This window comes from Penicillium canescens, assembly GCF_028828765.1.
Source record: "Penicillium canescens strain IBT 15451 chromosome Unknown utg000002l_segment0_segment0, whole genome shotgun sequence".
Taxonomy (NCBI): Eukaryota; Fungi; Ascomycota; class Eurotiomycetes; order Eurotiales; family Aspergillaceae; genus Penicillium; species Penicillium canescens.
Genome location: NW_026703964.1, coordinates 966674 through 991885, shown reverse-complemented (window position 1 = coordinate 991885; position 25212 = coordinate 966674). Strand labels below are relative to the sequence as shown.

Below are 25212 nucleotides of genomic sequence, written 5' to 3'. Positions count from 1 at the left end.
AGGGCTATGGGAACTCAGCTTTGGGGTCATGGATGAGATGAAAATCCCCCCTTGGGCTCTTGTCCGCATATCCGCACGTCTATACACATGTTGTGCGATTGCTCAGACATTTGCACTTCCAAAGTGAGGATATCATAGGCACAATATGCCAAATCAAGCAGAGACAACCAATCACTCTCAATGACCGTGTGTCCAATCAAACCAAGGCTTGTGTTCCAAAGAATTTCCAAAGGAAGGGCATATACGCAGTGATACCTATCCACGCGCTTTTCTAACCAATTCCCTGGGCCCTAATTTCCAATAGAACTGCCTTTCCTCGAGCCTGAAGTCCTTTTGGATGCGTTGATATATAGCATTTGAACTAATTGATCGGTTCCTGAGGTTTACCTCTATTGGATTAGATATAAGCAAAAGTACATATGAGACCGGGATCTCGATCACTGACAACAATCTTCCTTCATATCATCAACATACAACAGGTATATTCTTGCTTCGAGATGCACCCAACTCTCAACTATCGGCACTCACGGCGGTCCGCTTGTGATAAATGCCGCGGGCAGAAGCTGCGTTGTGAGCGTGGCCATATTAATGGCATGTCTTGTGAACGTTGCCTCAAGGCTCAGCAGCCATGCATCACCAGCATAAGCCACCCAGCACCGGTCTTCCTTCCGACAAGCCATGATAAGAGCATTGTTCAGAAAGATCGGGAGAGTCAAATATTTGGCCATAGCCCTGATCTGATATCTATGCTTCCCAACTCATCCGGCCCGAAAGGGACAAGCTTGGTTCTGCCATCATCCACGAACTCAGGGATGCCCAATATGCTACAGTCAAACAGCTGGAATGATCAGATTTTACTCTCACATATTTCCAGGGAAGACGCCTTTCCGTCGCCCGGCGATCTAGCCTTGAGCATACCTCTAGATCAAAGGGGCTTTCCAATCCCCTTCGAATCGTGGGGTCATCAGCAGTCTTGCTGGTCTAATGAGAATTACAACCTGGTGTGTCGATATATTGGGTATGATATTGAGCGTTCAGCTACTAACTTCAGAATAATACAGCCTCCTCCTGAAACTGCCTTGCCAGAGCTCACACATCATTGTAGTGACGAATCTCTTTACTCCCCGATTCTTGGTAATGATATCTCAATAAATGCCGGAAACAAAAGCGTACCAACTAGCCAGCAACCCATCTATCTCGGAACAGCACCATTCCTTGGAGCAGAAGATGTCCCTGAATCCTTTTGGGGTAACCTTGAGAACCTCCCAAACCCGGCCGAACTTCTTCCTAGCGTGCCTACCCAAGAAATGCCCACATCTTTTCAAAATACGCGGAAGGAGATTTTGAAGTTGAAGATCGAGCTTCTCAATGACCTAGATATGCTTGAAACGGACGCCGTGGCGCTGGCATCCGAATCCCTTCTGAATGACCTATTCAATCCATCCGTCGCGGCGCTCGATCTTCCAACCTATCGGATGCTCAACCATTCGTACCGATTCTTTGAAATGATTCAATCTCTGCACAGAGTACCTAAGACGTCCAGATTGACTCCTGCTAAGTCACCAACTCAGAGTCACTCTCGGGGACTTGCAAATTCAACTTTACTATTTCAAGATGTCAGCGACACCAACTTGGATGAATGTGCGACTGCAATATCATCCCATGATTCGGGCTACCAAACAGCGATGACATCTTCACCGGATCGGACTATGATCACCCCAAGTCCGATATGCGATATTGCAGTGTGGCTGAGCGTGTTAGAAGCACATTGCTATCTGGTTCGCATTTACCGTGCTATATTCACGCGTTTGTATCAGCTCTTCCTCATCATCGCCCCTGCCGACGCGGAAATGTATTTGCTATTACCCAAACTGCAACTTGGACAATTTCATACGGATGGCAATCTCGCTGTTCAAGTCCAGGTTCTCGTTGATCTCTGCTCTAGCATGATGGGTCAGATTGACGAGGTTCTCGAGTTGCCACCAAGCTCTGATCAGACCCACGAAGAGGGAGAGATTCGCTTACCTGCAGCAGTTGGGGAAGGCAACTGGTCAACCGCCATCCGAGATCTTGTCTTGGCGCAGGAGCAAGATCCGTGTGAGATGTCTTTGGTGGATCTGATGAAGTGTTTACGGCAACTTGCTTGGGATCCTGCTTTTCATTTACTGTAGGGTAGCTCGTGTTCGCCTAAATATTCATTAACTATTTCCTATGCTTGCATCAATTATTCTTGATATTGATCAGTTTAATAACGGAATTCTTCTTATATTGGGGCGACATTTATGCTACATTTGGGGTACATACCTATATAGGTAGTACGCGAATCCCAGATACGTGTATAGTCGAAGAGAGAGTGTCAAGTAGAATGCTGATGAATCTCCTTTCATCGGGGCCTCTGTCACTTCTTAGCGCTCCCTTTCCATTCTCAATTATTCTCACTGAGGAGAGGCGAGCAAGTTGCAGGACGCATGATGCTACTGGATGCACAGTCATGGTTCAACTTCAAGTACGGGGCATAGATCGTCCACTCCCTGTCATATAACGGTCCGTTCAGCATGTACTGTACATCATCATTCTGTTCGGTCAAGAAATCAGTAAGTGCGACTAAAATCGGCCCGCAAATCCCCTCCCATTCTGACAACTTGTGTTTGGGTATCAGTACGCCTTGTTTTATATCAACGCTCCCTGCTATTTGTTTCTGGAAATTCTGCTTCGGGTTCGGTACGGTCCGCGGCTAACGTTCCGGGATTGGTGGGTCTAAGGTATTTAGAAACTTTCCAGTTGCGGCTGATCAAACATAGCTGTGTCCGAAATGTATGAATATTCCATAGCAGGTGCCAGGTCGCCCAGAGGTGCTTCTCCCCTTCACCTTATTGCTTTAGATTGCATAGCCCTTCCCTCCTATGCCTCCCTCTTCCATGAGATTTTCTCCTACCGCTGTTAGTACTAGGAACCATGCTAGAAACCCTGGGTTGTAGATTTAGCTGAGTGTGCACGACTGCTAACAGTCCATTACACCGATTAATATGAATAATTCAAAAGCCAGTGATGGGCAGCGAGCTTTGTCGATAACCCGGTAGGTTAAGGTTTTGTGGGATTCGCGGGAAGAATTGTTGATTGGTCCATTTGCGGCGCTTGCATTTCCCAGGCAATAGCACGAGTCATACACTGCCAATGCCATGACCTCGAGTTGCATCAATGCTATCCCCACTTCTAAGCTTTCGGTCATGGTTCAGGCCGTTCTGGGATGTTCTGAACATGGTCCGCATTAGATCCACAAGCATTTCCTCCAACACCCCAGTGGTCTCAGAACTCTAGTATTTGCAGTGGACAAAGGTTCACCGAACTCAAAGTAAATGGGCAATGTGAAATACGAGGGCAACGTAGTATAAAGTACTTATGTTGATGTTTTCGATCACTGTCATGACATCACGAGGCAGTAAAAGTACTCATAAAATCACCTTATCAATGTAGGTTTGACATATCTAATCCTGCTAATCCCATCTTATACTGGCCTATATTTATGCCAATGACTAGCAGGCGCTTGAGTCTGGCCTAAATTTACCAATCATTGCCCCTTAGTTCCGGCAATTATGGTCCGAAACCTCACCCCAGTTGGCGTCGGGCCTGGTGATACCGACGCTCCAAGGAAATGGCCCAAAAACCCGGAAGACGCTGTTGTCAACGACATGGACTCTGGTGCGCTCATCAATGAATTGGCGAAGCTTGCAATTCTGCCAGGGAAACTTGACTTGACTCCCGACGAACAGGAAGCCTGCAAGGAAAACCCCGACAGTCTGATTTGGACCCTCCGTAGAAAGGAGCCGCTACCTAGGATTCAGAAGGGAACATATCGGGGGACTCAGCTGGCGCTCACTAAGCTCTACGATCTTATAGAACAGCGGTACTTACACCAACCCTTTTCCTAATTCCTTTTCTTCCTTCCATTTTCTTCCTTTTTTTTTTTTTTTTTTTTCCCCTTTGCTCCTCGAAGTTGGCTAATATGCTGGACAGCTATGTGTCCTTCATGGATGTAGCCCAGGTTGAACCTTTGATTCCGTCGACTCTGACCCTGGAAGATAAACGCGACTTCTTTCAATTTACAAAGAGTGAAACCGATGGCTTCCCACCCCATCTTAATCTTAGCCTCAACAAGAAATGGGTAAAAGCTGGGAACGAGCCAGACCAGGAACAGCAATCAACCCTCTCTCAAACCCATATTTTTGATTTCGGACGCCTGATTCAGTTATTTTTGGTTATGAAAGGTATTCTGCCAAGGTTGATTTATGGGGGGGTTGGCACACCCGATGCAGGGAAGACGCTCGCAAACGTGGAGGATTATAATAAGCAGCAACGCGGGAAGTCTAGACACAACGATATATTCGATCGTCCGAACGTGGGCGATTTGAAAGATTGGTATAGCGATTCCCGGTTTGCACAACAACACCTTACAGGGACGAATCCTACAACAATTGAGCGGGCTTCAAATGATTGGATAGATCACTTTATCCGAGCCGCAAAGACATCCGATGATGCAGTGGCTAAGAATACCATCACTGAGCTCAGTACCAGCTGCCGAGAGTCGTTTTACATGCAGGATTACAGCTACTTTCGCAAGGCTGCTGGTATGGAATCGGCTGCCGACATCAAATGCGAGGACGAAAACAACAAAGGAAGCTATCGCTATGGTTGTGCGTCGGTGTGCCTTTTCTTTCTCAATGAAAAAGGCCAGCTTTACCCGCTAGCTATTGTCACGGATTGGCGGGGCAGTCTTGAGACTTCCGTGACAATATACAACCGGGAATTGTTCAAGCGGACAGATATCCAGTCAGGAAGCGAAAAGCATGACCCAAAGGTCACCGTAACCGAGGAGGTTAATGACTGGCCTTGGAGATATGGTAAATCTCCGCACCAAATACGTCCCCTACGTTGTGCGCGCTGACTTTTCGGTCTCGGTATAGCCAAGACATGTGTGCAAGTTAGTGACTGGCTTCGGCATGAAGTCACTGCACATCTTACACGTACTCATTTGGTTGAAGAATCCATCATAGTCGCCGCCAACCGGCAACTTGAACCCGAGCATGCTGTGTTTCGGCTACTTCGTCCGCACTGGCAGAAGACCCTGGCACTAAATGGAGCTGCCCGGAGCACTCTCGTTCCCTCTGTCATTCTCCCGATAATCGGGTTTCAGCAAGACGAAACCCTTAAGTTTATGCAGAACGAATACAGGAATTTTAACTTCAAGGGAAGCTACGTACCAACAGATCTCGGCGCACGGAGGTTCCCTCCAGAGCAACTCGACACCCCAAAGTTTCACAACTACGCCTACGCCAGATGCATCAACAGCATGTGGAAGAAGATCAGGGAGTATGTGGAAGGCATGCTTTCTCTGGCTTACTCAGGGCCCGATGCTGATAGGCAAGTCGAGAATGACACATCTATTCAGAATTGGTCGAAAGAGATGCGGTCTCCTGACGGTGCCGATTTGCAACACTTCCCAGTCATTGGAACATTCACAGAGCTGATCGACTGCGTGACGATGTGTATTCACCTCGCATCTCCCCAGCACACGGCTGTGAATTACCTACAAGACTACTACCAGGATTTTGTGATCAATAAGCCTTCCTGTCTTTTCGCTGAGCCTCCAACATCTCTGGAGAGCTTGCTCAGATACACCGAGGATGATCTTGTCAAAGCGCTGCCTATAAATCATACTCATGAATGGCTTCTTGCTTCGCATGTTCCATACATCCTCAACTTCAAACCAAACCAGGAAAACGAAACGCTGATCGCGTACGCTCTTTCGCAGTGGGACATTTATCGTAAAAAGCCCAATCCCTCTGATGTGGAAAAGAAAACCACAGCTGTGCTCTACAAATTTTACCAGGCGCTTCAAGGTAGCGATGAAGAATTCGACCAGTACGCACGCGCGAAAGACGATTTCGATGACATCCCGTACAACGTGTTGAAAACAGATTGGAATGCGGTGTCGATTTTGATCTAGGCACGTCAGTATGAATATTACGGGCTACGGTCTGGTTGCACCAGTGCATATATATGCATTCAATATCGAAATTGAAGAGAGATAGGTTGGTTAGGAAAAAGGCCAAAAAGGTACACGAACAATTGTTTTGACGACTTTCCATAGTTTTAATTGCCTGGGATAATTTTGGTTTGCAATTTGAAGTTGTGTTCATCACATTGATTGCCATATACTGCGCGAAATACAGTTGTCGAAAAGTCCGTCGTCAACGAGCTCTGCGTAAAGAAATATGGGGAGCAAGGACTAAATTATGAAGCAAGGCGATTGTGGGCAGGTGGTAAATTCAAGCACGAGGAAAGGAGACTTGCTTCAAAACACCAATTTCCCATAGTTCTCTATACAAACCTGTTAAACGCCACTGAGGAGCAGAAGTACATCCGGATGGCGGTTAGATTTCCTAATTAGGGTTCCCGCCCGCCCCCTGAGTCTAGGTATGCAATGAAGCTTATATATGCACATCCATAGTCCAAGAGCTGTAAATGGTACTGCTTCCGACATGAACAGGCTTGCCTCACCTAGCTTGCTAAGATGATTCATCTCTCTGGTGGACCTCACCGGTCTATGGCCTGCGCTCCAGGATTGAGATTTCCCCGCGGGGCCCTGCTCGAAGCTGCTCCGCATCCAAGTCCACTCTACTGAGTACCGGTAACCTACTTTACTGGGATCAGCCGCTGTTGCGGAGTGTTACCAAATCTGGCTATCACTCGTTTGCGGCAACTGGATTCTACACCGAAATATTTCAGAAAAAAGCTATATAAGTTCCAAGGTAGAGTCAAGATGTCAGGATTCCTAAGCTGTGCGAATTGATCAATCACGGCAAAGTGCTCAAGACTCTCAAAATGAACAGACTTGTTTCGCCGAAGTGTCTCAAATGTCCTACCTTTCGCGCGGGTAGATGCGCGGGGAAAACAGCCAAGCGACTTGTCGCAACTGATGCACCACTCACTCGGAAGGATAAACAGGAGGGCGATATTTCCTCAGTATTCTCAACTTTCTCTGGTAGGAAGAGCGCGCCACTGCCCGATCGTTTTCGTGACCTGAAGCGGAACTTGACCGTCGGATTCGAAGAGGAGATTCAGAAGTCTTGGGACGATCTAGTTGAGACTCTGAAAGTCCGGACTGAAGAAGTCGCTACCAAGCGAGAAGCTGTACGTTCATCACATCTTTCTAATGGGAATCTACATACTAAGAGAATCAGATCATTCCTCAACTAAACTTTTCTGATATTCAAGCTGGTAATGTAGCTCCGGCCAATATTGAAGCCATTCGACGCACCGGTGTTGCCGTCATCAGAGGAGTTGTGCCAAAAGGCGTCACTGAAGACCTCCTCTCCGATGTTCGACAATATTTTGACGGGCATGCTTTCAAAGGCTTCCCGTCTGAAGCGGAAAAGAAGGTAATATTTTTTGTCAGTTCTTTTTGAACTCATAGTGACTTGATTCAGGTTATTTACGAATCATATTGGAGTCCTTCACAAGTCAAGGCGAGATCGCACCCCAATATGCTCGCCACGCAGTCGTGGATGAATCAGCTCTATCGTGCCGATGCAGACCAGAAGAGTAAGACACTCTGCAATGAGAACACGTACCGGACTTCACTGACGCAACTTAGTTGACCTCTCGGTCCCGCTTACCTATTGTGACCGTGTTCAAATCCGTCCACCTGGTGATAAACACTTCGGGCTTCCACCTCACGTTGATGGGGGAGGTGTTGAGAGATGGGAAGACAACTCTTACAACCATGTCTATCGTAAGATCTTCCAAGGAAAGGTATGTGTATGCCATTTTACTTTGCGAGCATAGTCAACTAATATCACGACAGTGGCGGGAGTATAACCCATGGGATCTGACTGGCCGCCTTGATGCCAACATGAACATGTATGAAGCACCAGGAGGTTGTTCTGTCTTCCGAGCCTTCCAGAGCTGGCTCGGGCTGTCTCGCCATGGACCCCAGGAAGGTAAGTTGCTGTTACATATAAGGCTGGTTCAACGCTAATTGCTCGTAATGTCAGGTACTCTTGTCGTCCATCCCATCCTGCAGCCCACCACTGCTTACTGGATGCTTCGACCCTTCTTCAAACCTACTCGCAAGGGTTCCTTGGACGGATGGAAGTTCTCCCTTGATGATGAAGAGGGCGAACTTTATCTGCATGGTGCCAACCCGGGAACTGCCCAAGAGCATACCCCTGACCACCATCCCCATCTCAACCTCAGCGAAACTATGATCCCATATCCTACTGTTGAGCCAGGTGACACCGGTATGATTATTGCTGATTGAATAAAGCGGACCATGCTAAACTTTTTTCGGTAGTCTTCTGGAGCGCCGATACAATTCACGGTACGGAGAGTCTGAACACAGGAAAGAACGATGCTTGTGTGTTCTATATTCCATCGGTCCCACTGACCCCTAACAACGCGGTATGATGATGATCCAAATCATGCGTATACAGAATTGGCGCTAACATCACATAGCAATATGTCGCTCAGCAACGCGATGCTTTCTTGAAGGGTGTTCCCCCACCAGACTTCCCCGGTGGTCTTGGCGAGTCTCAGTTCTCTGACAGAGCACAGGTTGGAGACATCCAGTCTGAAGCTGGCAGAGTAGCTATGGGTCTGGATCCTATCAAAGCCAATGGCAAGAACGACAAGTTCGTGCAAGAGATCAACAAAATTTTGGGCCACTAAGCGGCTGTAAATTTGGATTACGGGCATATGCAGCACAAATGTATTTCTTTTCAATCAGTCGTAGCACCAAGTTAAATTGATTCAATGAATCTCAGTTAGTATTTTCAGGCCACGAGCTATCTTGCCAGGGTCCTCTTAATAATGATAGTTCTTTGCTATGTTGTTTCTAAATAGGGTCACCAACGGAGACCAACGACATACGATATTATCACGGACCGCCCATTTGACAACGATCAGCCCTAGAGGACGCGTATACTGACTTATAGCTGATAACACAACTAGGACAGAAATTTATTTTGTAAAAACCGAAACACCAACTTGCCCTGCATACTTCCGACGCCGAGTCCGAGTCCAATTTTAACTCGGATGTCATGTGCGCATCATTTAATTTGCCAGGTCAAACGCTCTTAAAAGGACTGTTTCTGTCTAACAAGCAAGCTATTCATCCAGCATAATAGAACATACCCTCACAGCATTTGTTCAGAACTTAGAACTCAATACCGAAATTATGTCTGGCCTTGACTCTAAGAATCTTCCCGACATCACCGGAACTTGGATACTGGTAAGATCTCTGGATTACCTAAATGTTAAAAGAACATGCATTGACTATCATATTTAGAACCGGAAGTACTCAACTGATCCAGAGGATGTTTTTGCTTTGGTAAGTTCCACCGTATAAGGGATCTGGCCACTGAGTGCTCACAAGAAAATAGCAAGGCGTCCCTTGGATCGTTCGCAAGGCCTTGAAGCATGCCCGATTGTCATTACAACTCTGGCAAACCAAGTCCGATGCAAGCTCAGGAGATACAGATGGCAGCCCAGGACTGACTGACGCCAGCGAGTCGGTTACAAGGCTTCGCTTGAAACAGGTCGTGAGCCCTGGGAATTTCGACAGCGAAGGATCTTATCTTGTTGATGGGACTCCACAGAAGCTTTCGCTGCCGATTTTCGGAGACTTGACTATGCGCTTGCAGTTTATCAACACTTCTGAGATCTTAGAGGACGTCCTCCGTGAAAAGTTGAAGAAGTCCAGTATCAACAAAAAAGTGATTCAAGAACTAGCAAAGAATTCGACGAAGGGTTGGGATGCTGAGGTGATTTGGGGATTTGAGGAGATTGAGGGAAACAAGTATCTGACCAGGAACATCAGCACCACCAAGGGCAATGACAAGGTCATTGCTAGGATGGTCTATCACTTGGATAATTAGACTTGACTGTGTGAAGCCTGGTTGCCTATTGGAAGTAGATAGCCGCATAGACTAGATCACGGAACCCGAAAAGAAGTTTCTTGCTCGGAAAGTAACCTCAATTTCTCGGTGTTCGGTGAATTGTCATCGGTGAGCCTTCTAAAATAACTGTGTTGAATCTCTTCTTGTCTGAAGCCTAACGGCTGAGGGTTGGTTGACATTCAGAACCTCTGATGCTGGGGCTAGACCTTAGATTACGCATGTAGAAGAGCCAAAGAGACCTCAAATATTTAGATTCCTAACTCCGCTACCTCACTGACACTAAGAGCTAAACTACTTCTCCTGTACCATCGGCACAACAAGTTTCTTCCCCGAAACCTTTCCATTCCGGAGCATGTCCAACCCATTCAAAATACCTTCAAATCCACCAGGAATGGTTTCAAATGGGCAAGGTTTGATATTCCCCTGATCAATGAGACCCTGGACTGTTCGATACCAGGACCGAGCCCATACTCCAATCTCAGGTCGGGGTGGAATGCCATACGGGTCTGGAAGCTCCACACCTCGTCCAGAAATGGCACCTCCCATGACAAGTTCGTGCTTGATTGTCTTGCGTGCGCAAAGGCTCTCCTGATACTGTTCCAGAGCACAGTACCGGCCACCTGTACGACCAATGGCTGCATGACACAGCCGCAGAGTCTTTGCTTCTGCAAAAGGGTCGAGGACATAGCGCAGGGTACTCTTGGTAGCTGCTCGGATATCCTCCGCACATGTTGGAGAACTATAATCAAATACTAGATCTGCCCCGTAGGACTTTACCAGGTCGAAGTTGCGAGGGGAACAAGTGGTAATGGCTCGGTGGCCACATCTAAACAAGTTGTGTCAGCGGTTATCCAGATATATATTGTAGGGTTCAAGCTCACAATTTGACCATCTGGATGGCGAGAAGACCAATAGTGCTACTACCACCATATACCAGAACATCTTCGGATTTGGCTGCTGGGCTGTCCAAAGTTCCAGGGATTTGAAGTGACCAAAACAGGGCAACGCCGAGAGTCGCGATTGCCGTACCAGAAATGGATGGCGCATTCTCGAGTGTCATTTCTTTTGGAACATGAAAGACAAGATCAGGCTCAGTCCGAATATACTCGCAGTAGGCTCCAGACATTGCATCTGAGAGGTTTGATCCCTGAACAGCCCCAAAAGCTCTATCGCCGAGCTTGAATCGGCCTTGTGCTGCTGCCTCAGCACCAAGCGCAACAACTGTACCAGCATAATCACAGCCATCCCAGAGACCTGGAGTCGGAAATCTCAGTGGCATTTTGAAATCACAGGGATTCAAGGCAACAGAAGCCGTCTTCACGAGCATTTGGTGGGGTCCAAGTTCTGCAAGAGGCAGACCCGGAGTGATTTGAAGCAACCCCCCTTCATGTTGAATGATACCCGTCTGAGTAGAGGGCAAGTTCGATTGGACTGCCATTGTAGGTGAAGGTGGGCGATATAAACGATACATAAATTTGAAGGGAGGATGTGTGATCCAAGGTGCCCTCCGATCTGGGGGACAGCATTATATAGACAGGAGTCTGACAAACAAACTCCCGGAAACTATAAATATAGGTGATAAGTCGGACATTTTTCTGGGCATGCACTTTGTTGAGATCAGCGTCTTCCAGTCTGGCTGAATCTGTGATTTGTTTACACGACACAGCTTGGCAATGCAAGATGCAACATCTAGCTCGTCTAATTCAAAAGGGAAACACCTGACGCAGTGGTTGTTGCAGGGTCTTACCATCGCGAAAACAAGTTTGTTGCTTGTACTTCGCAGCGTCGGCGCTTCTTCCCGCAAGGGATTTGATTTGCGAACCCAACGGCGGCATAAAATGCCTTTTACTGTAACTGTTGCCCATACCTTTTGGACATCCGTGAAAAAGGAAATATGGCCAGCACAGACTGCAGCCTAAAAGCAAATCTGGCAATCGAATGCTCCAGATGAGACGTAGACCGCTGGGTGAGAATAAAACAATTGATGTCAGAGTATCATAATCCTGCAATCAGCGCGGAGGAATTGGACTCCATGCTTCTCTGTTGCACCCGTCAGCACGGTCGAACTCATTAGTCCGAGTCAGTGAGCTTTTTCTTACCAGCCACCCTGGGTTGCGGGTGATGGCGCTTAGATGGGACCAAGGCAAATATTGATAATTCCTATGTGTTAGAGCCATGATACTTTGATTGGAAGTCTGCCAGCATCTTGTAGAGGCCTTGTCATAGTCTCTCATCGGCTTACGTATAGAGGTCTCTGCATTACATCCAAATAATTCTAGAGACCTAACATGGAGGACAATTTGGGTTGCATCAAACAGCACTATAGCCTGATTATAGAATCTCGCCCAGAAAATTTGGACCATTGACTCCACATGCTCTTGTCCATGGTGAAAGATAAAGAATTGATATTTGGCGTTATCCGTTAGAAAGGAAGGACCACTTAGTCTTGGATATGCCTACGTCGGTCATATTGATAGAAGGAGACCGGATAGCAATTTAGAATGGAAGTTATTTTCGTCCTCAATTTAGTTCTATATAGCCTTTGGAGTATTACATTCTTGTTTGCCTATATTATTCTTGTGTTTGACAATAACTCAGTTGGCCATATCATTCCCGGTATTCTTTTCAGTAACTTTCAAACGTCTGTGCTTTTCACCAGTTTAGGAAGAAATACTTGTCCATCCGATGCTGTGCGGAGATACGCTGCCAGCAATCGACTCATTCCAGCTTGCTCGGCATAGGCCACCCAATCTTCTATAGTAACAGTCTGGAACTCTTGGCCAGTTCCCAATTCCATCAAGGGCATAATGTCCTCCTGTCCAAGTTGCATCTCACCAGACTCATACAAATACTTGACTGCCTGTGAATGACTGAGACTAGATTCGTGCACGGCCTCGAGAAGTTGGCTCGCAACAGATTCGACAGATATGAGATCAAAGACCCCAGACCATGAGCTCGAGTCAGGCACTTTGCCGGTTTCCTTGATGTATTGCATGACGTTGCCCATCAGGTCAAGCTCTGGTGCATCGGCACCAGTGATGCTAGATGGACGATGAATCCACACAGGAAGACCGAATTGTCTTTGGATGTTCTCCAGATATACCTCACTCACCCACTTCGCAGCGACGTACCCGTCGTTTGGGGGTGATGGAGGTGGGAACGATGCCACAGAGGATTCCCCGAAGCTCTCCTGTCCAGCAAGACGAGCAACACCGGCCGTGGAGACAAAGTGGAAAGGAATACGTCGAGGCAAGGCGAGTTTGACAAGTTCTTTGGTGGATGCCACGTTTATCAGTTTGAGCGTCTGGTAGCTTTTCATGAATGAGACATCGGCACCATTGTGAATCACGATGTCTGCACAAGAAAAGATTGAGCTGGCATCTGAATCTGAGAGTCCCAGCCGAGAAGCTCCCAAATTGCCCCTGTGCAGATGAACCTTCGGGTGCGAGAAGATCTCTGGGAGCTCAGACGATTCTTTTCTGACAGCCAGACAATGAATAGAGATAACGTCGGTGTCATTCAAGAGCAACCGGAGGAGCTCCTTGCCAAGGAAACCAGTAGCCCCGGTAAGCACCACGACTCTAACACCAGAGGGGATAATGTGGGTACCACCGCCGCTCAGACACAAAGCAAGACTGGGATCAATTTCAACTTCTGTTTTCCAATCAACTTCCAACTCTTGTCCAGGGTAGGACAAATCTTCAATGCTTGCAGCCATGTCTCGGAGTGTGCTTGACTCGAAAAGCTGGTGCAGAGCCATGGATACCCCCAGACGATCTTTTATCAGAGCTTGGAGATCAACAAGGGCGAGCGAAGTTCCACCGACATGAAAGAAGTCTGACTTGGCCTCAATTGAATGATAGCTGACAAGCTCTCGTGGAAGAGCCTGTTTCCAAAGCTGGCGCAGTGACTGCTCAGATTCCTTGAGAGTGTCATCATTTACATGTTTGGATGCAACAGATGGAATGGGGAGTAAGCTGACCGCGGCGCGGTCGGTTTTGCCGGAGGTACTCTGAGGAATAGTCTCGATGGGGATTATAGCAGCAGGTCGCATATGCTGTGGCAATGGTAGCTCCCGGGCAAGGCGCTTGAGGAATTCGAGTGTGTTTTCGGCAATATCTGCAGCTGTCATCACAGCAAAGGCAACAAGAAATTTATCCGAGCTGTGGCTGGCATCAGAACGGACAGATACCACAGCCTGGGCAATAACTCCGGCGGAAGAATTGACAATTGCCTTCTCGATCTCCTCGACATTGATCCGCATGCCTCTCAGCTTGACTTGATTATCACCATCCATGCGCCCCAGGAGTACCAATCCACCGCCCCGGGTGAGCTTGCCGCGATCTCCACTTCGATGGATTGTTGTCCAGTGCTTCTCCTTGAAAAAAAGGCTTGAATACTGATCAAGTGCAAAGCGGTCATTTGCCTTGGCGTTATCGAGATAGCCCTGGGCGACTCCAGCGCCCCCAATAACCACTTCACCAGGGATCCCAATCGGTACAGGGTTGAAGCTTTGGTCAACAATGTAGACGGAGTAGTTTGGCAATGTAAAGAGGGCTTGCACAGAAGAAGCGGCGGTTGAATCCAACGGAATGTGAGCACCAGAACAGGCGATGGCAATCTCCGCCGGCCCGTAGCCATTGATCAACTCCAGTCCAGGTTTTTGTAGCGCTTTGAACTCGTCGATCAGACCACTGGACACAAATTCGCCTCCACAGATAGCGGTTCTCAAGCAGGAGTTAGTCAGGTTGGAGTGACCGTGTTGCATCCAAGCGAGATATTCCGTCGGCGTTGCAAGTGTGAGAGTCACATTTTCGGAAGCGATAAGTTTGGTGAGAGCAACGGGATCACCTCTTGCGTGGCTGGATGCGATCACGAGTGTTGCCCCATTGCAGAGCGTGACCATGATCTGCCACAGAGACGCATCCCATGCGTAGGATGACTGATGCAGGATAGTCTCGTCTCCTTGCCTGACGTTCCACTTTGCACTAGATGCTTGGACATGATGGATGTATGCCGAATGGGAGATCATAAGACCCTTGGGGATCCCGGTGGATCCACTGGTATACATGATGACTGCTGTCTCATCTGGTGCTGCCATATTGGAGACAGAGGTTGCAGTAAAGTCGTACAGACTACGCACATCAATCGGCCCAGCCTTTGTATACAAGAGGCCATAGTCTGATATGGTTGTGGTATCAAGGAGAACGACGGAGGCATTGGTTTCTTTCATGATCATTGCCAGTCTTTCCATTCCCACCTTCTTGTCAAGTGGAATGTAGACGCCACCGACACGGAGAATGGCCATAAGAGAGCAAATCCAGTCTGCACTTGGTGCCTGGAGAACCCCGACACGGGTGCCAGGACTCACTCCGTTGCTAAGTAGCTCGTTGGCAATCATATCGATGCGACGCTGGACTTGGGTGTATGTGATTGAAGTTCCATCATGATCCTTCAAAGCGACGCGGTTAGGATACAGACTAACGATCTCATCCAAGCGGTGAACAATAGTGGTTGGCCATTCCGCTCGAAGCTCGGGTCCTGTGAGACGGTTAGATGAGTACTGAGAAGGGGTGATGTGACTTGCCTCGTCCAAGAGTCACTGCTTCCTCAACATCATCCTTCGAATACAAACCCGGCCAAGTCACTCGTGTAGCTGGGTTCTGCAGAAAAGATTGAACCAGATTGGAGTAAGACCGGAGTAGGATTTCAGCGTGATCCATACTATAGAGACTGTCCTGGACAGACAGGTGAATGAGGGTCTCGCCTGCACCCACATTGGCAACATCCAGACTGAGATCAAATGAGGTCTCGCCACCGCCCAAAAGTGCACCCTCAGCAAGGCATCCGCAGAAACTCCTGGACTGCTCAACTTTAGGACGGTAGTTGAACATAGCCTGGCAAAGAGGATTGTGGGAGGCGGATCGCGGAACATTAAGTTCCGTCAGAATCACATCGAACGGCACACGCGAATGCGCAAATGCGCCCTGTGTGATGTTCCGAACGTCTTTCAGAGACTCTCCGAAGGATTGACCTGGGTGACGGGAGAATCTAACTGGAAGTAGGTTCAAGAACAATCCAACACTTCGCAGAATGTCGGCCTCGGTGCGGTTTCCATCACCCAGACCAATACAAATATCATCTGAATCAAAGAAACGCAAGAGTTGAATTTGCCAGACCGCCAGATGGAAATGGAAAGGCGTGGACTTGAACATTCGGCAGCACCGTTCAATGGCTTCGGAAGTATTTGCATCAGGACGCATTTGAGCAGTGTGCGACCCAAACCGGGCAACCTTGGGCCGGACCGATTGAAGGGCGAACGGGAGCAGAGGGATCGCTGGCGGGATTTCAACATACTGTGCTCGCCAGTAAGCCAGCTCACCTGCCCAGTCACCCTCTTCATATTCGCGGTTTTGTCTCATGGTGAACTCGGGGTATTGAATACCGTCCTGGGAAAGAGGTATACCCTGGTAAGCCTTCTCAACATCAGACCAAAACACCTCAAAACTGATCCCATCCATGTTGATATGATGGAAACCGAAGATCATCCAGTGCTTTTCTGGGTTCATTGAAAGGAGCTGGACACGCATAATTTCACCGTTGGCAAGGTCAAACTCATGTGCCTTCATCTGCTTCGAGGCGTCTTCGACTTCCTTTCTATCGGAAATTGCAACATGTTCCAATCGCAAGTTGGACTTTGCCCAAACACCTTGCATATGGTTTTGCTTGTCATCAGTGAAGAAGAATGTACGCAAGGCTTCGTGATGCTGACCAGCAGACTCAATAGCTCTAGCAAAGTCATTGACCTTCAACCGACCAGTCAATTCGAATGTCGGTGTGATGTTGAAAGCAGCCTTATCCTCGACTAAATGGCCCAGAAACCAGAACCGTGACTGCCCATAAGACATCGAGGTAGTCCTTTGAATTTCGCGACTTGGGGACACCATCTCACTGTCATCTGTAGAAATTGACGAAGAAGTGTCTGCGTTATCTTCGGAATTGGAGTCCCTGGTATTCAAAGAAGCTCCTGAGCTGCCACTATACGTGTTTGCTATATCCGGAATTGCGAACTTGAAGGCTTCGAGGGTCTCGTTTGTATCTGGCGTTCGGACATCCTCGGAAATATCAGTAGTGATGTTTGCGGCTGGCACTACAGGAGCGAGCTGGTGCGCTGGAACGTTAGGGGGCTGGTCACCGTTGGCGAGATTAGGAATCAATGTCCCCGGGAGAACCTCGGCAGCTGTGGCAAGCAGCTCTCGAATCGATGCTGCATTGAAAATCTTCAGCACTGGCATGTCTACTCCCAATTCCTTGAGGAACCATGAGCGAAGGTCAACGGCGACCAAAGAGTCAACACCAAGTTCATCTGGACTCATGTCTAACATGGGAGTAGACGAATCAGCTTGAAGAGAGGACTGGAGCTTCAAAACAAAGCCGTCTACACGGAATACTGTTAGTTCACAATTTATTGCAGCAAGTTCCGGATCACAGTACCTATCAAGATTTCCATCACTTCCTGCATGGATGTCGCCTCAAACAGGCGTGTCTTGATCAACATCCCAGCTTTGCCCTTCTTGTCAGAGATAACAAGGCTGCTCGACTTGGAGACCAAATGCTGGAACATGGGGTTGGAAACCCAACTCTTAGACTCATCATCATCGATTCTAAGACCACAGCACAACTCGGCGGCACCCACACGATCCAAGCAGGATAGAACGCCCTCGGCAAATACCTCGTGGAAGTCTTGTTCGGACATCCAAGAATGTCCAACTCGGTACAGATATGACTGTTGGCCCATGTTCAATTCTCGGGTAACATACCCGTTACCGACAATGGCACCGATGTTGATTGCATGTCCTGCCAAGCCACGCTTTCGGCGTTGTGCAGCTAAACTTGCCATGAACATGTTGGCAGCATTATATGCCACTTGTCCGGGGTTCCCTGTCATCGCAGCCATTGATGAGAAGAAGACCATGAAGTCCAAAGTGTTTTCTGGGAATAGCTCGTCGAGCAGGATACTACCATCAACCTTGGGGCGAAGGACCTTGTCCAGGCGAGGAAGATCCAGGTCAATGAACATCGTATCCTGGAGAACCATAGCACCTTGTGCAACACCAGCGATTGGAGGCATGCTATCACATATCTGGCGGTATGTTGACTGGACAGATTCACGGTTTGTGATGTCACTGAATGCTGTCAGTCCATTCCTGACGCGAGCAAGGGAAAGCCGACATAGAGAAAATAACTTACTTTGAAAAGACACGAACAGTGCAACTGGTAGTAGCCATCCTCTTCAACCACTGGTCATCAACCTTGGGGTTACGACTTGAGAGTGCGATGTACCGTGCACCCTGTCTGGCCATCCACTGACACAGAGACAGACCAAGCCCACCCGTAAGTCCAACGAGCCAGTAAGTCTTGTCCTTGGAGAACTTCACCTTTTTGGTGGCTGGGCGGACTTGAATAGCAAGCCTGGACTCACCCCAGGCAATTAGGGACTGCTCGGCCAGAGGGTCTTTTGTGCGGATGAGGTCTTGTAGACTCAAAGATGCGAACCTGTGCAGGTTCACCGGCATCAGATCATACTGCACTCTCATCCAGACATTTTGAAGCTGCATCGACAGTTGACCCATGTCAGAGGTGAATTGCGATTGGCAGGAAGTCGTAGTAAGGGTTGTCTCATTCTCAAATGGAAAGATGGCCGGTAGGCACGCTTTGAGAACCGAAAGCACATCATCATTGCCCCCCATTGTGACAAGTCTGGCAATATTCCGAGGAAGTTTGGTGATCAGTTCACGTTTGGTGGTGTTCGGGTGGACCTGGATCCATGGCCAGGAGCAAACGCCTTGCTTCGTGGTCAGAAGAACCAGCTGTACGCCCCTTTCGTTCGCATGCTTTGTTATTACTGGAGACAGAGAGTAGTTGGGATCCAAAACTGCCAACGCCGTGCCAGGTTGAAGCTTCTGCAGCATGGAGAGAGACAGGAAGTGCAGATAGAGGGTGAGCATTGAACTAACGGCTTGCTCTTGGGTATCTCCGCAACGCACTGCTAGACTATGCGGCACATGAAGTTGAGACTCCAAAGTATGCGACAGAGCAACTACTCGCTCCTTAGTCCGAGTGTTGTTTCCAACAACCAAGAACAGACTCTCTGTCTCGGTGATGCGGACAGCGCGAAGCAAAGAATGTGTAACATGGATTTCGACGCCATCGGGGAAAGATAGCGAAGACCTAATATCTTTCTCTTCGATTTGATATCCCATGTCCGATTGCTGGATAGTCACAATGGACTTGGCACGTTCAACGTCTTTAATTATGAGTCGCCTGGAAGAATTGTATCTGTCATTTCGGCAAGAGTTGAGACGGAATCGAGGAACCAGGATCTTTCCGTTTTCAAAGGCGATTTCTCGCTCATTAGACCAGAGAATTCCATCAAGTTGGCCACTTTGATCCCAAATTTCGGCAGCCTCTAGATGAAGGAGCTTTGTTGCGATGGCTTTTGCTTCCGTTTCACGCAAGGAATGAAGGTTGAGGAAGTGAACGTGGAGGTGGGTCATCTCCATGAGCAGTGTACGTTGAACACCAGTGAACATGTTGCCGTAGGGGTTATCGCCTTGAGCTCCATGTCCCAGCCAGAGTACATTCTTGCTCCGTTTGAACAGTTCCTGGAAAGAATTAAGGTTCTCGGACGTCATGTTCTTGAGAATCGGCTCATCAAGCTCGATCAAACTGATGACTGTTCCCATAACCGGCAGGTCCGTGGAGACAATATCGCTCAGGGAATTGGCAGTATGGATGTTGCCATAATGGCGACTAACTGCGGTCTTGATGTCAGCGGCCATGGCTGCAGTCAACGGCGTTTTCCCTCCAATAATTGTCAACGAGTCAACACCGAGTGGTTGGTGGATATGGGCCAAGGGGTCACGGAGGTAGTTGATGCGGCCGTCGACTGCCTGGGTAGCCATGGCGGAGAATGGCAGAAGGGAGGTCGAGGAAGATGGCGCGAGAGCCTCCAATCCGGAGAACTTTGCCCTTTGCATTAGCTCATCCCACTTGCTCTCACTAACACAAGGGGATAGTGTTCTTCCGTCCTCGTGGCCCCGCCACCAAACAGGTAGGCCACCAAGGATGAGGCTGAAGCGCATAACATCGGGATTTGTGATCTCCAACATGATCAGGTAACCACCGGGCTTGATAAGCCTACGAACGTTTGAGAGGGTAGCCTCGAGATTCTTCGTGGCGTAAAGAGCCAAGGGAGCAATCACCAGGTCGAAGCATTCCGCTTCGTACCCCTGTTCGATAATATCCTGTTCAATGTCCAGAACCTTGAATACCATCCTGGATTGGTACTCCGAGAATTTCTCACGGACATCATCGAACTGGCTGTCCAGAATATCAGAGTATGTGTAGGAGGTGAACGCCGAGCCCATTGCAGGCAGAACTCTCTCGGTGGTGGCGCCAGCGCCTGCGCCTGCAAATTATCAGTACATAGCAAGGTCGCGGTCATGGACAGAATCTTACCAATTTCTAGGACGTTCAGGTGGGGATATCGGTGGCTGATCTGACGAGACATCCGGGCAATTTCTCCAAGGTAAAAATCAATTCCAAGAGTTTTGGCATAGAAACTACCAAGCATGTTATCTTGCATAAGAATTTCAAGCGGATTCTTCTCACCGCGAATGACAGCAGGTAGGTTCTCGCCAATTGCAGAGAGAACCTTGACATCGATGCTCTCAGCGTTACTATAATTTGGTTAATATGTTGCAGTTTTGGCGCTTGCTCACAAGCTAGCAGAGGGGACCTCACCGGTCCAAAATTGGAGTGATATCAGCTAATGTATCGTTAGCCCATTCAGCCTTTGCAATCTTGTGCTTTCCAGAAGCAACAGAAGAGATGCAATGCTGAGCATAAGACAAAAGATGTGCATGGTTCCAGGCGGCCTTCGCACGTTCCGACCGGGAAATCGAACTATAAAGCTTCTTGAAATAGAAGTGAGCGATGCGCTCAAGATTCAATCCCAGGGCATGGTCTTGCGGTGTCAATTCTGTAGTGGCCTTGGTGCCGGTCGGCCCATCGACATCCCAAATCACCTCCGTGAAGAAGGGAACGTCGTTGGCAGGTGTCAACGGACTGAGCGGAGTAGTATGCAACCCTTCAAGTTGAACCAGGGTATGTTTTCCGTCTGTGGAGAATATATCAACATCACCAGAAAGCTCAGCAAACCGGGCATCCGTAACTGTGGAGTAGAACGGCATATCTGCCCCAGGCGCAGCGAGGGCAGCACAAGCAGAAGGGTTCAGACGAAGCCTGTCAATTCGAGTAGGCAGGTATAGGGTGCGTAGACGACCGTCCCCTGGGAAGCAATAAGCCAACATGATCGACTGGATGGCACCGTCGAGTGAGCCCGGGTGAATGATCAATGGTCTGTCATGTTCATCAACTTCTGGGACAGCAATGAGGCCTGTTGCCTCGTCCATCTTCCTGCTTAAGCCAGAGAGAGCCTGGAAGGGACCCGTATAGCCAAACCCAAGTTCAGAAACTGTGTTGTAGAAACGGTCAGCTTCCAACTCGAGGAAGGTTCCATGGGTTTCGGGTCGAGGGGGAGAGTATCATCTTTCGGATCGCCCAAGATAATTTGCAGTGAAGCAGATGCATGCAGGGACATGTTGGATGATCCCTTGTTAGCGCTGGAATGACAAGCAAAAGACGCCGATACTGAATCACTCCGGAGCTCCTCGATGGAGAGTCTGAAAATGGTCTCGACGCCATCATTCTCCTCGAGGACCAAGGCTTGGCCAATGGTTACATCATGGAAGTCGATCAGCTTCACGGACTGCAGACCATACTTCTGAGCAACTGCCTCAACTGCCGCTGAGATATACCCGGCCGCAGGGAACACCATCTGTCCCTGAACTTGGTGATGAGCCAGCCAAGAGACTTCACGGGGATGAAGGTAGTTGCGCCAGCGCAGCTCTTTGTCGCTTCCGTCTGGGCATTTAACACCAAGAAGAGAATGGAAGGGTTCACTCTCAGTGCGGAAAGCAATCGAAGACCGAGACTCGTGCCAGTAAACTCGGTCGTGATCCCACGAGTACGATGGAAGACCTTTGATCAATGCCGGTTGTCGAGTGCTTCGTGTCGCCTTGCTCTCGAAGCCGGCAAAGTCCACGACACTCTCTCCTAGTGATACCCACAAGGCGCCAAGAGCGGATGCAAAGGCTTCCCGGTCATTCTTGCCACGGTTCAAGGTGCCCGTGTAGGGTAATGATTCACCAGACACTTCTTGGATAGTTTGCATTGCGGGTCCCTTCAGCGCTGGGTGAGGTCCAACCTCCAATGCCATGTCAAATGGGCCGGCGGCACCAACGGCATAGGTTATTGCCTGAGAAAATAGAACAGGATTGACCATGTTATTGCTCCAGTAAGTGTCAGCAAGATTGTCGTTGACGTCGTCGATATTCTCGCCATATACACTGGAGATCCATGTAGGGCTGCCACTGGACCGAGACTGAATAGTTATGCCACACTTGCGGATTGCTGCAATGTAAGGTGCTGCACAGGATAGCATGTGCTGAGAGTGGTATGCCTTGTCGACCTTCAAAAGGCGCGCAAACTTCTTTTCATCTTCGAGGATTTCCTGGGCCTCGTCAATCGCATCTGCATCGCCAGAGAGCGTGACACTGGCGGAGGAGTTGCTGGCCGCTACGCAGATTCGACCTTCTAGCGAGGGCATCTCGCAAAGCTCCTTGGCATCGTCGAAGGATGTACCCGCAGCCATCATAGCACCCTTCGGTCCTTCCTTGTCGTTGGCATACTGAAGGGACCATCCGCGGTAGTACGCAATCCGAATAGCATCCGCTTCGTTGAGATAACCTGCAACATATGCTGCAGCAATTTCACCAGATGAGTGGCCGACAACAGTCTTGAACTTAATATTAGCGGCGTGGAGAAGTTGGACTAGGACAATCTGAACAGCGGTACACAGGGGCTGTGAGAATGTCGCCAGACCAATTTGGGAAGAGTTCTTGTCTTTGAGGAGCTCTTCACTCAAGGACCACTCTGGGCGATGCTCTACGGGCAATTCCTGTAGGGAGCGATCAAGACGAGCAAGACATTCCCGTGCCATTGATGAGCTCTCAAGCAGCTCCGCGCCCATTCGAGCCCATTGTGCACCTTGACCCGTGAAAACTCCAAGAATCTTCGGCTCACGGATAGTTGCTGTCTGGGTGGCTGGTGTGATACCAGTGGATGACTGCACTGCATCATCTAGTTTTGCAACAAGGTCTACGGTGTTCGATGCAGAGACCGCGAGCCGCACCGACAATGTGGACCGGCGGCAGTTCAGAGTCCATGAGAGGTCGCGCAAATTGATATCAGGGTGACTCTTGATATATGCCGAGTATGCAGCCACATTTCCGAGAAGCGATTTCTCAGAAGATGCAGACAAATTGAACGGAGACACAATCGCCGTATTGCCCTCACCAGAGGTACGTCCAATCAATTGCGGGTTGTACTCTTCCAAAATGGCATGCGCATTTGCACCACCGAAGCCAAAACTGTTAACACTAGCACGACGGGGAGTATTATTTGGGAGTTTAGGCCATTGCTTGGCAGCCTGGGCAATCTCCAGGTCATTGTAGAAGGGTCGCACTGTTGCACTCAACTCGTTAAGCAAGAGGTTTGGCGGGATCACTGCATGTTGCAATGCTAGTGATGCCTTCAGAACAGCCGCCAAGCCAGCTGTGCCTTCGGTGTGTCCGATCACAGTCTTGATAGATCCAACATACAAGGGGTCTTCCTGGCTAGTCTTTCGGTGGTAGTTAGCCGTCTTTCCGAAGAAAGCCGTGCTGATAGCCTCGGCCTCGACAGGGTCACCCGCAGGGGTACCTATCTCTTGTTAGCAGTATTCCGCAGAGATTAATTCCAGATACGTCAAAACATACCGGTTCCGTGAGCTTCGAAGTATTGCGGTCGGTCACTGGGCTTAGAAAGATCGAGTCCAGCTCGAGCATACGTCGTCCGAATGAGATCCGCCTGAGCCACAGGGTTCGGCATGGTGATTCCTTTCGTGCGACCATCTTGGTTGGCACCTGTTTCCCGGACGATACACTCGATGTGATCACCATCAGCCAGGGCAGCACTCAATGGCTTGAGTATGACGGCAGCGATACCGTCACCGCGAGCGTATCCATTAGCATCCTTGTCCCACATGCGCGAGCGCCCTGTTGGAGAAAGCATCTTCAACTTGCTCTCTGCGATGTACTGCTCGGGTCCAAGGAGAATATTGGTTCCGGCGGCAATCGCGACATTGCTTTCGCCGCTTCTCAGGCTCTGCACGGCCTGGTGTAGTGCAATCAAACTGGAAGAGCAGGCTGTGTCGATGGTCATGGAAGGGCCGCGCCAGTCAAAGAAGTAAGAGATTCGGTTGGACAGGATACTGCGCGCAGTTCCGGAGGCAAAGTATGTAGGAAAGTTCTGGACATCTCGACCTAGCATATCCGCATAATCGTTTGTCATCAGTCCAACATAAACCGCGGTGTTGGATCCCTGGAGACCCTCCATAGGGATACCGGCAGCTTCCAAGCCTTCATAGACCGTCTCCAGCAGCAACCTCTGCTGCGGATCAATCGAGTTCGCTTCGACTGGCTTTGTTCCAAAGAACTGGGCGTCGAACAGCCGGTGGTCGTCGGACAAGAGGTAGGAGTGTCGGACGTTCGTCGTGCCATGGTGCAGACCATCATGGTGGTAAAAGGCTTTGGTACTAAATCGACTTTTCGGAATCTCAGTCAAGACGTCACGGGGATCCTTGAGCAGATCCCACAGCTTCGATGGTGTTGTTGCATCACCAGGAAAGCGGCAGGCACTTCCCACAATGGCAATTGGCTCTCCAGTTTGTTCACGGTCACCCATCATTGTGTTGGCAGGGTTTGACTGGCTTCTTCACAGGCTGGTACGACCAATTGTGCGTCTGTCAGTATGCAAAGAAAAGTCTAGAGGATATGAATCATGGACAATCGGGACAAGTAATGCTCCGCAATCATTCACCCTCCAGCACCAGGGACGGGCAGCGGTACATATCAAGGTTCCGATGCTCGCTATGGTGGTCAGATTGGGACATATTCGGGCATTGATTCTCGCATCATCCTGTCAGTATCATGCAGCTGGTTCCGACTCCGAGTATCTTGCTGGGTTTGTGGTATGAAACGAAACAAATCACGATTCGAACAAGGGGGTCCACCATGTTTCCGCCATGTGG

At 49.0% G+C, this 25212-nt stretch overlaps 6 protein-coding genes across 6 annotated transcripts; 4 read left to right on the top strand and 2 right to left on the bottom strand.

Annotated features, from left to right (window-relative positions):
• Positions 1-497: 497 nt before the first annotated feature.
• On the top strand, positions 498-2171 carry fmpR (Zn(II)2Cys6 domain-containing transcription factor fsqA; the record flags this gene model as incomplete). The annotated part of the gene is made up of 2 exons (XM_058510310.1): positions 498-1001; positions 1062-2171. 2 exons carry the CDS (start codon positions 498-500, stop codon positions 2169-2171), a joined length of 1614 nt encoding a protein of 537 aa, XP_058375846.1.
• A 1422-nt stretch (positions 2172-3593) lies between these two features.
• On the top strand, positions 3594-6004 carry N7446_001560 (putative lipoxygenase; the record flags this gene model as incomplete). The annotated part of the gene is made up of 3 exons (XM_058510309.1): positions 3594-3904; positions 4015-4898; positions 4962-6004. The coding sequence occupies 3 exons, from the start codon at positions 3594-3596 to the stop codon at positions 6002-6004; spliced, it is 2238 nt and encodes a 745-aa protein (XP_058375845.1).
• Positions 6005-6882: 878 nt separating this feature from the next.
• N7446_001559 (DUF1479 domain-containing protein) lies at positions 6883-8727 on the top strand (the record flags this gene model as incomplete). The annotated part of the gene is made up of 8 exons (XM_058510308.1): positions 6883-7191; positions 7242-7439; positions 7488-7602; positions 7655-7812; positions 7865-8000; positions 8055-8300; positions 8354-8460; positions 8515-8727. The coding sequence occupies 8 exons, from the start codon at positions 6883-6885 to the stop codon at positions 8725-8727; spliced, it is 1482 nt and encodes a 493-aa protein (XP_058375844.1).
• A 508-nt stretch (positions 8728-9235) lies between these two features.
• Positions 9236-9935, top strand: N7446_001558 (uncharacterized protein; the record flags this gene model as incomplete). Its single annotated transcript, XM_058510307.1, has 3 exons — positions 9236-9289; positions 9347-9388; positions 9441-9935. The coding sequence occupies 3 exons, from the start codon at positions 9236-9238 to the stop codon at positions 9933-9935; spliced, it is 591 nt and encodes a 196-aa protein (XP_058375843.1).
• A 312-nt stretch (positions 9936-10247) lies between these two features.
• N7446_001557 (zinc-binding alcohol dehydrogenase family protein) lies at positions 10248-11394 on the bottom strand (the record flags this gene model as incomplete). Its single annotated transcript, XM_058510306.1, has 2 exons — positions 10248-10782; positions 10838-11394. The coding sequence occupies 2 exons, from the start codon at positions 11392-11394 to the stop codon at positions 10248-10250; spliced, it is 1092 nt and encodes a 363-aa protein (XP_058375842.1).
• A 1197-nt stretch (positions 11395-12591) lies between these two features.
• N7446_001556 (uncharacterized protein) lies at positions 12592-24869 on the bottom strand (the record flags this gene model as incomplete). The annotated part of the gene is made up of 8 exons (XM_058510305.1): positions 12592-15497; positions 15544-17394; positions 17451-18142; positions 18207-20427; positions 20478-20698; positions 20763-21495; positions 21525-23843; positions 23900-24869. The coding sequence occupies 8 exons, from the start codon at positions 24867-24869 to the stop codon at positions 12592-12594; spliced, it is 11913 nt and encodes a 3970-aa protein (XP_058375841.1).
• Positions 24870-25212: the final 343 nt, after the last annotated feature.